The sequence below is a fragment of the Chlorocebus sabaeus genome, chromosome 11 (assembly GCF_047675955.1).
Source record: "Chlorocebus sabaeus isolate Y175 chromosome 11, mChlSab1.0.hap1, whole genome shotgun sequence".
NCBI classification, from domain to species: domain Eukaryota; kingdom Metazoa; phylum Chordata; class Mammalia; order Primates; family Cercopithecidae; genus Chlorocebus; species Chlorocebus sabaeus.
This window is the reverse complement of record NC_132914.1, coordinates 106,121,104-106,138,608: the sequence shown is the minus strand read 5'-3', so window position 1 is coordinate 106,138,608 and position 17,505 is coordinate 106,121,104. Positions and strand designations below refer to the sequence as shown.

General features: G+C 44.2%; 1 protein-coding gene across 3 annotated transcripts in view; it reads left to right on the top strand.

Moving 5' to 3' along the window:
- The first annotated feature begins 4,446 nt into the window (after positions 1 to 4,446).
- The window catches only part of SVOP (SV2 related protein), a 104,098-nt gene continuing 91,039 nt past the window's right edge, over positions 4,447 to 17,505 (top strand). Inside the window, exon 1 of one of the 3 annotated variants that reach the window (XM_008004608.3) lies at positions 4,447 to 4,737. In XM_008004608.3, the coding sequence (XP_008002799.1) occupies positions 4,703 to 4,737 (35 nt within the window). In that variant the 5' untranslated portion in view covers positions 4,447 to 4,702. The remainder of the gene's footprint in view (positions 4,738 to 17,505) is intronic. The other 2 variants (XM_073021072.1, XM_008004606.3) reach the window with 2 other exon arrangements.

The window sequence follows — 17,505 nt, the reverse complement described above, 5'->3', positions numbered from 1 at the left end:
ATCACTTGAGCCCAGGAGTTCGAGACCAGCCTGGGCAACAGAGCCAGACCCTGTTTCAAAAAATTTATTTTAATTAAAAAATTATTTAAAAGAATCATGGTAATAAGATGCACATGGTTTTAAAAATAAAATAGTACCAAAAGTTTACAATTAAAAAAAACCTTCAGGCAAGGGTCAGTGGCTCACACCTGTAATGCCAGCACCTTTGGCCAAGGTGGGAGCATCACTTGAGCCCAGGAGTTTGAGATCAGCCTGGGCAATGAAGCAAAACTCTGTCTCTACAAAAATACAAAAATTAGCCAGGTGTGATGGTGCACGCTTGTAGACCTAGCTACTCGGGAGGCTGAGGTGAGAGAATTGCTTGAGCTCGGCTGAGGCAGGAGGATTACTGTCCAGGCTGCAGTGAGCTGTGATCTCACCACTGCACTCCAGCCTGGGCGACACAGCAAGACCCCGTCAAAAAAAAAAAAAAAAAAGTCACTGTTCCACTTCCACCCACCCTCAGTCTTTTAACTGCTGCTTTTAGTACCTGCAGGCAAATTTCTATATGAGATCTCATTTGGCTAGTTTTTGTTTTCTCAATTTTGGACATGTTCTGTTCATTTCCATAAACTTGATGAGGATTTAGTTTTCCCAATACCATCTTTTTTCCTTATCCTTCATAGGCCAGCTAACATTTTAAGGTAGTAGAAAAGATATTGATTTGGGGACGGGGGTTGAAGAGAGCAGCATAATGATAAGCACTGTATTAGTCAGAGCTCTCCAGATAGACAAAACCAATGAGATAAATAATATCTTCATGTAATATAATATATTACATAGACATAAATATAAGATATCTCTCATATAATACATGGGAGGGCATTTATCAGCGGAATTGGCTGACATAATTAGGGAGGCTGAGAATTTCCACAATAGACCATTTGCAAGCTGGAGACCGTGGGATGCTGGTAGTATGGCTCAGGCCAAATTTAAGGGCCCAAAAACCCAAGGGGGCCACACATGTAAGTCCTGGTTTCTAAAGACTAGAGAGCCTGCAGTTGTGATGTCCAAGGGCGGGAGAAGAAACCACTCTTGGAGCGAGAGATCAACTCACCTTTCCTCTGTTTCTGTTCTGTCTGGGCCTCTAGCTGATTTGACGGTGCTCATTCACACATCGAGGGCAGATTTTACTGCACCATTCGGGAGGCTGAGGTGGGAGGATGGCTTGAGCCTGAAAGGTGGAGGTGGCAATGAGCTGAGATCGCACCACTGCACTCCAGCCTGGATGATAGAGCCAGACTTTGTCTCAAAAAAAAAAAAAAAAATTAATTAAAATAAATTTAACCATTGCAACAGCTAACACTTATTATGTGCCATCCAAGTGTGTAGTCCTTCACCTCCATTTTATCTTTGATTCTGACCACCGCCCTATGAAGTAGTTATGGTTATTGATCCCTGTATTTCTGATGAGGAAATGCAAGCACAGAAAGTTAGACAATCTGCTCAAGGTTACCCACCCAGGGAGAGGTGGAGCTGGGAAGAGAGTCCCAAGGACTGAGGCTGTTCTAACTACTCTCCAGTTCCAGGCTGCAAACTCCCTTTTTCCCTCAAGGGAACTTGACTGGGTCTCTGTTGAACATCAAAAAATACTGATTGGCCAGGCGCAGTGGTGATCACGCCTGTAATCCCAGCACTTTGGGAGGCCGAGGTGGGTGGATCACGAGGTCAGGAGTTCAAGACCAGCCTGGCCAAGAGAGTGAAACCCCATCTTTACTAAAAATACAAAAAAATTAGCCGAGCGTGACGGTGGGCACCTGTAATCCCAGCTACTTGGGAGGCCGAGGCAGAGAATTGCTTGAATCCAGGAGGTGGAAGTAGCAGTGAACCGAGATCGCGGCTCCAGCCTGGGTGACAGAGTGAGACTCTGTCTAAAAAACAAACAAACAAACAAACAAACAAAATTCCTGATTAAGGCACATGAGTAGAAGCTGAAATAGGATGATAAAAGGGGGCTATTTATTTATTTTTGAGACAGGGTCTTGCTCTGTCACCCAGGCTGGAGTGCAGTGGCGCGATCTCAGCTCATTGCAACCTCTGCTTCCTGGCTTCAAGCAATTTTCCTGCCTCAGCCTCTCGAGTAGCTGGGACTACAGGTCTGTGCCACCACATCTGGCTGTTTTTTTATTTTTAGTGGAGATGAGCTTTTGCCATGTTGGCCAGGCTGGTCTGGAACTCCTGACCTCAAGTGATCCATCCTCCTCGGCCTCCCAGAGTGCCTGCGATTACTGGCGTGAGCCAGGGCGCCCGACCCCTAAGGGGGCTATTTAGAATGAGTGTAATGAATATTCATAGAGCCCTAGAGAGCCCCACCTGACACTAGGATTGAAGGAAAAGGAGGGGTAGTTAAAGCAAAAACCTTTAGAGACATTTGAATCCATCATTGAAAAGGTACCAGATTGTCCAGCTCCCTCTCCCAGCTGTGCAACAATGGGGATACTGACAAGTGTTTGGATTGGATGTCTTTAGATAAGTGTCCACCCTCCTAGCCAATCAGCTGTGGCCAGGAATCATGTGATACCAAATGTAGTGCACAGCAAGGATGGGGGAGAGATTCCTTTAGAAATAAGTGTGGGTAGAACAAATTGTGATTGACTCCAGTATGAGATGAGAAGGAGCCATGAATAAGTTCAAACTATCATTGTGACAGACACATAGTTGTTTCTCCATTAATATTTACTAGATAAATAATACATTGGAACTTGAGTACCACTGTATAATTGGTTTTTCCGACATTCGATTTGTTTAAAGTTATCCAATATTTCAATAATTCCAATTTCTCCTACTATACCCGCAACGGATGGTTTCTTTTGAGACACTCAGAGAAAGCCTAGCACTTAAGCGTGCAGGTTGTGGAGACAGACTGCCTGGGTTTTAAGTCGAGATCAACTCTTTCCTGTCTGTGTGACCTCGTGCAAGCAAGTCTACCCTTCTCTGAGCCTTGTTTCCTCATCTTACAAAATAAGGATAAAAATCACACCTGCTCATAGGATTGCAAAGATCAAGGGGACCATGGTGAAGTACATATCTGGGTGCTGGGCACACATTCAATTCAATTTTGGATTTTCAAGTCCTTTTATGGATTTGATGTGAGATTGTTTTCAGTTCTCAGATTGGTTTCCTTGTACCCTCTTCCAACTTCCCCCACCCTTTGTTAAAAATTAAAGAAAAAAAGAAAAAAATGTTTCCTTCTTCCTTTAGTTCCTTGTGAGTGTCCATTCAATCGTCATGCTCATAGCTCTTGCCAGCTGCCATCATGGATCATCTTAGTAGTTTTCTGTTGTATAATTTTTCTGCTTTTCTTTTCATTTGTTCACACTTGATCAGGGGTTTTCACTTCATGGTGCTGGGGAGCTTTTAAAAAATACCCTGAGGCTGGGCACAATGACTCACATCTATAATCCTAGCATTTTGGGAGGCCAAGATGGAAGGATTGTTTGAGTCCAAGAGTTCTAGACCCCTGGGCAAAAAAGCAAGACCCCATCTCTATAATAAATAAATTAGCTGGATATGCTGGCGTAAGCCTGTGATCCTAGCTACTAGGAAGGTTCAGGTGCGAGGATTGCTTTAGCCCAGGTGGTCGGGGCCGTAATGAGCCATGATCATGCCACTACAACTCCAGCCTGGACAGCAGAGCAAGAACTTGTCTCAAAAGTAAATAAATAAACAAATATTGAAAAAATAAAAAAATACCCAGGCTTGGCCTCCATCTCCAGAGAGTTGAGTTCAATTGGTTTGAAATGGAGCCAGGCAATTCTTACATGCAGCCTCAATTGAGAACCATTTATTCAATAAATATTTACGGAGTACCTTCTGCATGCCAGCCCTGTTCTAGTACTTGGGACACATCAGTGAAACCTCATGGAGCTTAAGTTCTAAAGGGGTCAGGAATTCTAGTGAGAGGTGAGCTAGGGGAACCGTTAAGCTGGCTAGGATCTTGAAGGCAGAGACTTTATTTTATTCATGTTTTTATTCCTCAGGGTCAGGGCTGTAGAATTCACCCAACAACGCTTGTTGAAAGAATGACTGATCTTTGGTCTTCTCATAACTGACTTACATTTTTCTTTTCTTGATTCATTTCACTAGGCCCTTAGCTCCACGATGACAATGACAGGTCGAATTTGTTCTGTCATACCCCCAGTACCTATTACAGTGCCTGGCACATAGGTGCTTAGTAAACAGTACTTAAATGCATGTCTGTATTTGTTATAGCAGCCTGGATTTCAAAAGTATTATACTGATAACATTAATGAATCCATGCAAATAAACATTTAGACAGGCATCATCAACCAAAGGGTGCTCATTGGTACCCGGACAACCATTTCACAGACTGGTGTGCCCTATAGGCATCCCAGTAATGCACCATCAGCCAGAAAGCCTGTGAACTCCTACGAGCAGAAGGGCTCTCCCTGCCCCCTCTCCCCGCGCAGCTCGCTCTGCCCTCCGCCTCCTCTTCTCCGCCCACTCTCGCCGCGGTCTCCTGGCGGCGGCGGCTTTGTCTCGTGGGCTGGTCCCCAGCGGCTCCCTCCCGGAACAGCTGCTGCTCGAGGGAGGAAGCGGCGCGGGTGCTGTCCAGCATCCCGGTGCTGAAAACCAGGGGGCTCGTCATCCACCACTACCATGTAAGGGCCATGAGAAGGGCTCGTCCTGGCGCAGCGCGGACATGGAGGAGGACTTATTCCAGCTAAGGCAGCTGCCGTGAGTATCATGGGGGCGAGCAAGAGGCAGACAGGCTTTCTTTTAAAAAACGAAAACCTGCAAGGGGGCTGGGGGGTGCATCTCTGCATGGTTTCTTGAATTTAAAGGGAACTGTTTCGGAGGAAGGAATTAGGGCCTGGAGGAGACAAGCCATTTTCCTTCCCCAGCAGCCCAGCCTCTGTATCTCTGACTCAGTTCTATTTATCAGATCTGTCAGGACCTTATGGGGAACCACGGGGGTTATGATTTCCCTTTTAATTGCTCTCAATCCTAAAGGGATTTTGAGACGTGAGCTTTAAGAAAGCATTAGCTGCTGTTTTGAAATGTGGACAGAATTGGTGAGTCTATGCAATGACATCGGTCCTTTCCAGCCCTAATCCTATGCTGTGAAATCCATAATTTTTCTGCAAGGTCTTTTGGAAGGGAATGATACTGATGTTGCAAACTGGTTGATAAAAAACTGGGATGCCTTCCTAGAGGAGAGGGTTGGGCAAAGTCCTGTTGTTTATGAAGTGTGTGAATGAGAGGGCTGTGCACGGTCGGTGAAACCTCTTGCCTTCTTCTGAATGAAAGGTTTTTGTAGCAGCTAGCTAGAGTGAGACTCACCGTTGGAACATCAGGAATATACTCCTTTGAGGATGGGGATTTTTAAGAAAAACCAAATTTTCTCTGAGAATGTGGGGGAAATACCAAGCAACTGAAAGGACACGGGCCTTGTAGAGGGGCTTACAGATTTTTCCTACCTCAAGCAGATAGTGATTTGTTAAGTAAATTCCAAGAGTATGAGAGGGGGCATTAAAAAGAACATTGCTGGGGTGGGAGTTGTTTTAATTTTTAGAAGCACTAGCCGTTTGAATGGTAAGAGTAGATTCCCTCTGGGATTGTTAGAAAGGGTAAATTATAGTTAGTATGTGTGTATTTTCTTGACTTTAAAAATGGTGGATTATTTTTTTCTGTAAGTTACTGAGGAATTCTCCCAAGTGACTTTTAGTGTGACTGATATAGTTCTCTGAGGCTCTGAGTACTGAAGGGGATTGTAATGTTTACTTTTCAATCAGTGTAAAATTAATTTTCACTAAAATTTTTAATTTATTTAAAATTTGCTTTAAAGCTTTTACTAATTGATCCACAAATAGCATATTTGATTATGTAATACAGCATTATTTCACAAATGCTAGAGCATGTTTAGTTATAATATTCAGAGGTAGATATAAGAGTACATAAAAATGTAAAGGTCTGATTATAAATTTCCCAAGGAAAACATACAACTTCTATTGTGAATAAATATCATGTTCAAAAATAAAACCATTACCCCCAAATAAAAAATAATTTAATATCAGAAATGTGAACTTTGGTTTTCCTGGGATAAATTTTTCAATCATGTCAGACCATGTGAACTTTTCGAAGATTCATGTTTATATAAACTTTGCAAAAGGGTCATGTATATTTAATCTACTGGTGTACAGACCTGACATTATCATGAGAATTCCTTCTTTAATTTAAAAAAAGCAAAAATAGGAAGTTTTTACTTATTTAAATTTAAAAATTTAGGTTTTTATAGGAATGTAATACAATGTACCAATAAATAAAGGTAAATAAAGTTCAAAGAGAATCACAGGAATAAAGAGTAAGTCTCCTTTCTTTTCAAACCCCAGTCCTATTCCCCAGAGTTAAGTTTCTTAATTATTCTTTCTGGTGCTTAATAGGCATAAATACATATACTATCTATTAGGCCAAATTGTGTACTGGCTAAGTACATTATCTGTTGAATCAAACATACTTGGATTCAAATCCTTACTCTGCCACTTCCTGGCTGTGTGACTTTAAGCAAGTGACTTAACCTTTCTGAGACTCAGTTTCCTTAGCTACACAATGAGGATCATAACAGTACTTAATTCATAAGGTTATTGTGAAGATCAAATGAGATAATGTATGCTAAAAGCTGGGCAGACACAAAGCACTCAATGCATATTAGCTGTTATTATTATTGCATCTGAAAAATCATTTATATAAACAAAATATGTAGGTTTACTGTACTGGACTCCCTCAAAATCTTAATCTGCAAACCCCAAATGACATTTGAATGAAGTCAAAATTAGCCCTGAAATGTGTTGACCTCAATTTCTAAAAAAAGAGTAAGCTAAAAGGAACGGCCACATGAATCTGAGTGGGTTACAAATCACGATTTAGATGTTTTTTAAACCACACCCTTCGTATATTATGCACAGATTGCAGGCAGCAGATTTCCCAAGAGCACTATGGCTAAAAAAAATTCAGAGTGCCTTGTAGAGGGTTGGCAAGAGTGGACTTTGGAATAGGCTCAATCCCATGGGAGGCCAAGTGTTAGCAGATTATAAGCCACTAAGTAGTTTACATGGTTGGGGAATGGGGAAAGGGAGTGAGGGTGTCTAAGAAACAGTCCTTCCTCGCACTTGAAGGAACTTTCACACAACTCTGGGGTGGTTCATTTGAGACCACAAAAGACCATTGTTTTTCACATGCTGTCCACTCTGGGACAGCACCACACAGAGGAGATTTGGGAGGCTAACAGTTTGCATCCATTTCTGCCTTTTTGTGTGACCTTGTGCAAATCAGACTTTTCTAGGTCTGTTCTTTCTAGGATGATTTCTTGAAAGCCAGTTAGCAGACATTGATTGATCAATTCATTCATTCAGTCATTCATTCACTGAGTTAGTTAGATACCATCCTAGGTACAAAGAATTCTACAACTGAGTAAGGTAGAATGGTTCTTGCGCTTAAGCAACTCACAATCTAGAGCTGCAATGTCCAATAGTACATTTAGCCACTAGCTACATGTGGCTATTTAAATTTAAACTTAAATGAATTTAAAGTATGCGGTTTGTACATGAAATAATTTATATAGTATAATATACAACATAAAATGTATATATAATATACAATACAAAATATGTGGCCAGGTGCAGTGGCTCACACTTACAATCCCAGCACTTTGGGATGCTGAGGAGGGTGGATCATTTGAGGTCAGGAGTTTGAGACCAGCCTGACCAACATGGTGAAACGCTGTCTCTAATAAAAATACAAAAAAATTAGTCGGGCATGGTAGCACATCCCAGCTATTTCAGAGGCCGAGGCAGGAGAATCACTTGAATCTGGGAGGCAGAGGTTGCAGTTAGCAGAGATTGTGCCACCACACTCCAGCCTGGGCAACACAGTGAGACTCCGTCTCAAAAAAATGTATATATACACACACACACACACGCACGCACACAATGTAAAATTTAAAAAAATCTGTCCCTCAGTCATACTAACCACATTTCAAATGCTCAGTAGCTACATGTGGCTAGTGGCTACTATATTGGAAAGCATATGTGTAGGCCAGCAGTCCCCAACATTTTGGCATCAGGGACTGGTTTCTTGGAAAACAATTTTTCCATGGACAGGGGTGGTTAGGTAGGGGGATGGGGTTGGGGTTTCAAGATGAAACTGTTCCACCTGAGATCTTCAAGCATTAGATTCTCATAAGGAGCCTGCAAACTAGACCCCTTGCGTGTTCAGTTCACAATAGGGTTTATGCTCCTATGAGAATCTAATGCCGCTGCTGATTGACAGGAGGTGGAACTCAGGTGGTAATGCTCGCTGATCCGCGGCTCACCGTGCAGCCTGGTTCATAACACGCCAGAGATCATTATGGGTCCTCGGCCCAGGGATTGGGGACCCTGGTCTAGGACATTTCCATAATTGCAGAAAGTTCTATTGAACAGCACTGGTTTGGTAAGAGGGAGGACACTGAACACATCATTGCAAATAATGATGAGAATTGTCTTAAGTGCTATCAAGAGCTAGTGCAAGCCTGGGGAATATATTAAGACGTGTTTCTACTGAAAAAAATTTTTCTTAATTAGCCAAATCTGGTTGCTCATGCCTGTGGCCCCACTATTAGGGACACTGAGGCAGGAGGATTGCTTGAGCCTAGGAGGTCAAGGCTGCAGTGAGCCATGGTTGTGACACTGCACTCCAGTCTGAGTGACAGAGTGAGATCCTGTCTCAAAAAATAAATAAATAAATTAATTAATTAATGATAATAATAATAATAAAGAACGAATGCAGGGTATGCGTAAGGAGACTAGTTTTAGCTGGGAGGAGGTATCAGGGAAGGCTTCCCTGAGGAAGTGACATTTGACCTGATCCTCTGCAGATGTGACTTCAGGAAAAAGAGAAAGGATTAAGAACATTCCAGGAAGAAGAAACTGTATGGGTAAAAGCCCTGAATTGGGAAAAAAGCTTGGTGTGTCTCAAAATCAGCCAATAGATCATTAATGAACAAGTGACTTGGGGGAAAACTGCTGAGGACAACAGGGAGCAGACCATCCAGGGTCTTGTAGTATATGACAAGAAGTTGGGATGTCATCCTGCATTTGCTGAATCTACTCTCTCCTTTCTTATGAACCCTGTCTTTCAAGATTGAGTTGGGTCCACCATTTTAATGAATCTGCCCCTGGCTTCTGCTGGTTTTAATCAATAGCAGAGGTAAAAATGTGGAAACTGACTCAGGCAGACCTGGGTTCAGACTCTGGCTCTGGCCCTATCTGGGGGGCCTCGGGCCAAAGCCTTCTCCCCAAGGCTGAGTGCCTATCTGTGAAGTTAGAACAGTGATAATACCTGCAGGGCTGTTGTAAGGATCCGGGAGATAATCACTGGGAAGCTCTCAGCACAGTGCCTGGCTTTGAGTATGGGCTCGATTCATGGTGCTGGTGTTATTTGTTTTCCTCCACTCTGCATTGGTTTCCCTGATCTTCCAACTTATTAGGTAGTAGGAGTGCCTGGAAGCCATAGTCTCCTGTGCAAAACACTAAGAAGATGTCTGGTGTGGTGTGACAGCACATGTCTGAACTTGAATTCTTTGTCCATCCTCCACCTGCTCCTCTTTCAGCCTCCCCCATCTCAGTTGATGACAATTCCATTTGTCCCATTTGGCCAGAAACTTTGGAGTCAAGTTAGATTCCTCTCTTCCTCCCATTTCAATTTTGTTGTTGTTGTTGTTGTTGAGACAGAGTCTCGCTCTGTCACCCAGGCTGGAGTGCAGTGGCGTGATCTCAGCTCACTGCAACCTCCGTCTCCCAGGTTCACGCGATTATCATTGCCACCCCTGTAGCTGGGATTACAGGCACGCACCACTATGCCCAGCTAATTTTTGAATTTTTTTGTAGAGATGGGGTTTTGCCATGTTGGCCAGGCTTGTCACCTGGCTCCAAGTGACCCTTCCACCTTGGCCCCCCAAAGTGCTGGGATTACAGGCATGAGCCACCATGCCTGGTCCCATTTCACTTTCAGCCCATCAGGAAATCCTTTGGTCCTGCCTTCAACTTACACGCAGGCTCTCACCCATTCTGCTGCGATCCCCTGGTTCAAGTCTCCGTCCTCTCTCACTGGGATTGATTGCAATGATGTCTGTGCTGGTTTTCCTGCTCCTACTCTTGCCTCCCTATAGCCCATTCTCAACCTAGCGGCCAGGGGCATTCTTTAAAAGTCAGATCATGTCCTTCCTTGGCTCAAAACTCTCCCATTGTTCCCATCTCACCTCATCTCTTTCACTATCCTACACAGTCATGCTTCTGCTTCCCTGCTGTTCCTCATCCATGCCAGCCAGGCTCCTGCCTCAGGATCCACCCCCTAGAAAGCTCTTCTCCAAGATACCTACTTCACCCTCATCAAGTCTCAAATGCCACCTTCTCACCAAAGCTTACCCTAATAACTCTCTTTAAATTTGCAGCCCTCTCATATACCCATTAGGATGGCTACTATCAAAATAAAAAATACCTGAGCTGGGCGCGGTGGCTCAAGCCCGTAATCTCAGCACTTTGGGAGACCAGTGCAGGAGGACTGCTAGAAGCCAAGAGCTGTGAGACCAGCCTGGGAAACAAAGCAAGACCCCGTCTCTACCAAAAATTTTGAAAAACCAGCCAGCCATGGTTGTGTGTGCCTGTAGTCCCAGCTACTTGGGAGGCTGAGGAGGGAAGATTGCTTGAGCCCAGGGTTTTGAGGCTGCAGTGAGCTATGAATGTGGCACCACACTCCAGTCTGGGTGACAGAATGAGACCCTGTCTCAAAAAGAAAGAAAGACCAAAAAAATTAGAAAATAACAAGTGTTGGTGAAGATATGGAGAAATTGGAACTTTTACACACTGTTGGTGAAATATAAAACAGTGTAGCCATTATAGAAAACAGTATGGCAGTTCCTCAAATGTAAAAATAAAAATAATGCCATTTGTCATTGATGGACATTTGGGTCTTTGCTACAAATGTGGCACATATACACCATGGAATACTATGCAACCATAAAAAAGGATGAGTTCATGTCCTTTGTAGGGACATGGATGCAGCTGGAAACCATCATTCTCAGCAAACTATCACAAGAACAGAAAACCAAACATCGCATGTTCCCACTTACAGGTGGGAACTGAACAATGAGATCACTTGGACACAGGAAGGGGAACATCACATACCAGGGCCTGTCATGGGGTAGGGGGAGGGGGGAGGGATAGCATTAGGAGATATACCTAATATAAATGAGGAGTTAATGGGTGTAGCACACCAACATGACACATGTATACATATGTAACAAACCTGCATGTTGTGCACATGTACCCTAGAACTTAAAGTATAATAAAAACTTAAAAAAGAATATGCCATGTGACCCAGTAATTCCACTTCTGGTTATAGATGCAAAATAATGGGAAGCAGGGTGTTGAAGAGATGTTTGTACTTCCATGTTCACAGCAGCATTATTCACTATAGCCAAACATGAAAACAACACGTGCCCATGAACTGAGGGATGGATGAATAATATTCCATTGTGCAATATTGCTAAAATCTCCTCTCTTAGCAATTTTCGAGAAACAAAACGTGGTCTATCCACATTTGGAGTATTATTCAGCCTTAAAAAGGAAGGATATTTGGGCCAGCACAGTGGCTCACGCCTGTAATCCCAGCACTTTGGAAGGCCGGGGCAGGTGGATCACTTGAGTTCAGGAGTTCAAGACCAGCCTGGCCAACATAGTGAAACCCCATCTCTACTAAAAATGCAAAAATTAGCCAGGTGTGTGGTGGCATGCACCTGTAATCCCAGCTACTCGGGAGGCTGAGACACGAGAATCGCTTGAACCTAAGAGACGGAGGTTGCAATGAGCCAAGCTTGTGCCACGGCACTCCAGCCTGGGCAACAGAGTGGGACTCCGTCTAAAAAAAAAAAAAAAAAAAAAAAAAAAGAAGGAAATTTGGACAGTCCTACAATGCAGATGAAGCTTTCAGACACTGTGCAAGCAAAGCAGCACAAAAAGACAAATACAGCACGATCTCACTTATATGAGGTGCCTAGAGCAGTCAGATCCATACAGACAGAAAGTAAAATGGTGGTTCCAGGAACTTGGTGGTGGGGGGAGAAGGAATGGGGAGTTGGTGTTTAATGGTACTGAATTTAAATTTAAATTTTGCAAAATGAAAAGAGTTCTGCAGATGGATGGTGGTGATGATTGTACAACAACGTGAACATGCTTAATGCCAGAGAACTGTATACTTAAAAATGGTTAAGATTGGGCCAGGCGCAGTGGCTCATGCCTGTAATACCAGCACTTTGGGAGGCTGAGGCAGGCAGATCACTTGAGGCCAGAAGTTCGAGACCAGCCTGGCCAACATGGCGAAAATCGTCTCTACTAAAAATGCAAAAATTAGCCAGGTGTGGTGGTGTGCACCTATAATCTCAGCTACTCAGGAGGCTGAGGCATGAGAATCACTTGAACTTGGGAGGTGGTGGTTGCAGTAATCGAAGATCGTGCTACTGCACTCCAGCCTGGGTGACAGAGTGAGACTCTGTCTCAAAAAAAAGAGAAAAAAAAAGGTTAAGATGGTAAGTTTGATGTTATGTGTATTTAATCACAATTGAAAAAAAGCTACAGCCTTCTTCCTCTATCCTCCAACACCATGTTCTCTTTTTTCTTTTTTTCATAGCACGTATTATCTGCTAATAAACTCTATAATTTGCTTATTTATTGTTTAGTGTTTGCCTTCCTTTGTGAGAGTTTCACAAGGGTGGGATCTGATGTATCTCAAGTGTGTGGGATATTGCTGTCAGTTTCACCTACTACTGGATTCCAGCATAGACCAATATAGACAGGCCAAATGATTAGGAAAGCTTCATGAATGAAAAACCAGAAAAATCTGTCCATTGGCTGTATTATTTTCCCTGACAGTGGGGCCACTATTAAGTTTTAGCAGCTGTGTAGCCCAGTCTAACTGGAAAGACTAGCTTTGTTTCTTCACATCTACTTTCTGCTTCCTCATATTCCTTTTTTGAGACAGGCTCTCACTCCCGTTGCCCAGGCTCGAGTGCAGTGGCGCAATCATGGCTCACTGCAGTCTCAACCTCCCGGGCTCAGCTGATTCTTTCACCTCAACCTCCCGAGTAGCTTGGACTACAGGCACATGACACCACACCTGGCTAATTTTTTGTATTTTTGGTAGAGATGGGGTTTCGCTATGTTGTCCAGGCTGGTCTCAAACTCCTGGGCTCAAACAATCCACCTGCTTTGGCCTCCCAAAGTGCTGGGATTACAGGCTTGAACCACATATCTGGCCGTATTTCCCCATTTTCTTAGACGAAATCAGGGAGGTTGGGAGAACAGCAGTTTGAGTTACTGATTACATGAAAAAAAAATTTATTTAATATTCTAAAAATGTTAAATTGACAAATAAAAATTATATATGTATGGTACAGAACATGTTGTTCTGAAATATGTGTAATTGTGAAATGACTAAATCAAGCTAATTAACATATGCATCATCTCACTTCCTTTTTTGTGGTGAGTACACTTAAAATCTCTTTTCTTAGCAATTTTCAAGTATACAGTACTCTAAATTGTTATTAACTATAGTCTCCATGTTGTACAACAGATCTCTTGAACCTACTTCTCTTGTCTAACTGATTTTTTTTTTTTTTTTTTTCTGAGACAGTCTCACTGTGTTGCCCAGGCTGGAGTACAGTGGCATGATCTCGGCTCACTGCAGCCTCTGCTTCCCAGGCTCAAGCGAATCTCCTGCCTCAGCCTCCCGAGTAGCTGGGATTACAGGCACCCGCCACTGCGCCTGGCTAGTTTTTATATTTTTGGTAGAGACGGAGTTTTGCCATGTCAGCCAGGCTGGTCTCGAACTCCTGACCTCAGGTGATCTGCCTGCCTCGGCCTCCCAAAGTGCTGGGATTAGAGGCATGAGCCACTGCGCCCAGCCTAACTGAAATTCTTTTACCTGCAGCAACTCCCTAATTCCTCCAAGCCCCTACCAAGCTCCTGGTAATCACCATTCTACTCTCTGTTTCTATGAGTTTAACTTTTTTAGATTCCACAGGTAAGTGAGATCATGCAGTATTTGTCTTTCTGTGCCTGGCTTATTTCACTTAACACAATGTCCTCCAGGTTCCTTCATGTTGTTGCAAATGAGTGGATTTCCTTCTCTCTTAAGGCTGAATGGTATTCCATTGTGTATACACCACATTTTCTTGATCCATTCATCTCTTGATGGACACTTACGTGGATTCCATAGGTTGGTGATTGTGAATAATGCTGCAATGATTATATGACTATTGCTATTGAAATTGTCCCAGGTAAGCTCTTCGAGCCCATGTTAAACCAGGTAAGGATTTGTGTTTGAGTTCTAGGGGAGAAGCTAGAAGTAGGTTGTGGTTCCTCTGAGAAGATCTCTGCATAGAGACACAGGACAAAAGGAGGTGGCAAAGGCACACATGAGACTTCCTGCTGGCTCCCATGCCCCTGAGACCGAACGGGGTCAAAAGAGAGGGAGGATCCCCGGACAAGGAGGAGAGATAGGGCATCATCGTCACCCACTTCAGGCAAAAAGTAGGGAGTTATTGTAATAGCCTGGGCATCCTCCAAGGGAACCCACCACGGCCTTTAAAACCTCACACTTGGCTGGGCGTGGTGGCTCACACCTGTAATCCCAGCACTTTGGGAGGCCGAGGCGGGTGGATCATGAGGTCAGGAAATCAAGACCATCCTGGCTAACACGGCGAAACTCCGTCTCTACTAAAAATACAAAAAATTAGCCAGGCGTGTGCGGGTGCCTGTAATCCCAGCTACTCAGGAAGCTGAGGCAGGAGAATGGCATGAACCGAGGAGGCAGAGCTTTCAGTGAGCCGAGATTGTGCCACTGCACTGCCTGGGCGACAGCGATGCTCCATCTCAAAAAAAAAAAAAAAACCAAAAAAAACCTCACACTCAAAGCTGCTCACACCCCTTCATTTCAAAAATGTTTACATTTTATGCCAGCCAGCTTCACTTAAGGAATGTGTGCGTCAATGACTTAAGGGGAATAGTCTGGGCCAGCTGCAGTGGCCCTTGTCTATAATCCCAGCACTTTGGCAGGGGCCAAGATGGGAGGATCTCTTGAGGTCAGGAGTTTGAGACCAGCCTGGCCAACATGGTGAAACCCTGTCTCTATTAAAAACACAAAAATTAGCCGGGCGTGGTGGTGCGCGCCAGTAATCCCAGCTACTCGGGAGGCTGAGGCACAAGAATCACTTGAACCCGGGAGGCGGAGGTTGAAGTGAGCCAAGATCATGCCACTGCACTCCAGCCTGGATGACAGAGTGAGACTCTGCCTCAAAAAACAAAACAAAAAATCTCACGCTCAAAGCTGCTCACACCCCTTCACTTCAAAAATGTTTACCTTTTATGCCAGCCAGCTTCACCTCTGAGGAATGTGTGTTTTAGTGACTTAAGGGGAACAGTCTGGGCTGGGTGCAGTGGCTCTTGTCTATAATCCCAGCACTTTGGGAGGCCAAGGCAGGAGAATCACTTGAGCTCAGGAGTTTGAGATCAGCCTGGGCAACGTAGGAAGACCCCCTCTCTAAAAAAATTATCTGGGTATGGTGCCTGTGGTGACAGCTGCTCGGAAGGCTGAGGCAGAAAGATCAATTAAGCCTGGAAGGCTAAGATTGCAGTGAGCTATGATTGCACCACTGCACTCCAGCCCGGGTGACAAAGTGAGACCCAGTTTGAAAAACAAAACAGAATGAAAACCACAACACTCCGGAGGCCAAAGAAAGAAAGTCTCCCTGAAAAGAGGCCTTTGTTCTGGTGGCCTTGGGTCTTAGGGAGAATTATTCCAGGGCTCACTGGCCTAGACAGTGGCTTTACAGCCCCAGCTAAACTCTTCTCTGGGCTGTCTAAAAGAGTTATGCAGATTTGCATGTGATTGATTATATGATCTTGGGCAATTTATTTAACTTCCTTGAGACACAAGGGGGTGCCCGGGTCACCTTCGAGGGCATTTTCAGCTCTACAAGACTGATTCTCAGTTCTCTGAATGAATGTGCCTGGCACCAGCCTGGATCATGGCAGTTATTCTGGTGTATTTATTAACTTATTTATTTGATTAATTTTTTTTTTTTTTTTTGAGACAGGGTCTCTCTCTGTTGCCAAGGCTGGAGTGCAGTGGCACGATCATGGGTCACTGCAGCTTTTGAACTCCTGCACTCAAGCAATCCTCCCACCTCGGCTTTCCAAAGTGCTGTACTTTGGAGCTACCCTGTGAGCTACCCTGCCCAGCCTGGTGTGATTATTAATAGTATCTCATTCACTCTTGAACCCAGGGTTTCTCAGCCTCTACACTATTCATGTTTTAGACCAGACAATACTTTGTAGTAGGGGACTGTCCTATGCATTGTAGGATGCTTAGCAGCATTTCTGGCCTCCTCTACCCACCAGATGTCACTCTCACTCCCACCAGTTGTGACCATCAAAGCTCTCTCTAGACACTGCCGATGCTCATGAGAGACTAAATTGCCCCGGGTGAAAACCACTGCTCTAGGGCTGGGCGCCATGGCTCACACCTGTAAGCCCAGCAGTTTGGGAGGCCGAAGCAATCACTTGAGGTCAGGAGTTCGAGACCAGCCTGGCCATCTCTTTTTACAAAAATTAGCTCGGCGTTGTGGTGGATGCCTGTAATCCCAGCTACTCAGGAGGCTGAGGCAGGAGAATCGCTTCAATCCAGGAGGCAGTCACTCATTTCTACAGCATCTTCAGATTTCTCTTTGAGCCTCACTCCTCTGACTTGAGCCATGCTGGCACCCTGTACATGTTCACTTAACAACGTGTGCATCTTCTGCAATGCCCAAAGTAACTTTGGTAAAAGGCTCGAAGTTCCATGGGGGCGAGAACTCAAATCTGACACAGAGAGGGTCCCCTCTGTATGGTTGTTAAATGAACGAGTGAATACATAAGTTACAAAGACAAGGCCGGAAGCGGTGGCTCGCGCCTGTAATCCCAGCTTCTTGGGAGTCCAAGGCAGGCTGATTATCTGTGGTCAGGAGTTTGAGACCAGCCTGGCGAACATGGCAAAACCCTGTTTCTACTAAAAATACAAAAATTAGCCAGGTGTTGTGGCTTGCGCCTTTAATCCCAGCTACTTGGAAGGCTGAAGAATGAGAATCTCTTGAACCTGGGAGGCAGACGCTGCAGTGAGTGGAGATCATGCCGGTGCACTCCAGCCTGGGCGACAGAGCGAGACTCTATCTCAAAAAAGAAAAAAAAAAAAAAAAAGGAAAAGTTACAAAGACAAATGACCCTGAAAGTTGCAGCACAGGCCTTTTGGTCCTCCAATAGGAGGAGTAACCCTCTCCTCTCTGCACAGGCCATGTCAGAGAATGAGTAAGTGTGTGCGCGCTCAACTCAGGCAGAGCTGGTTTTGGATCCTGACTTTCTGGCTAACTTGGTAGGT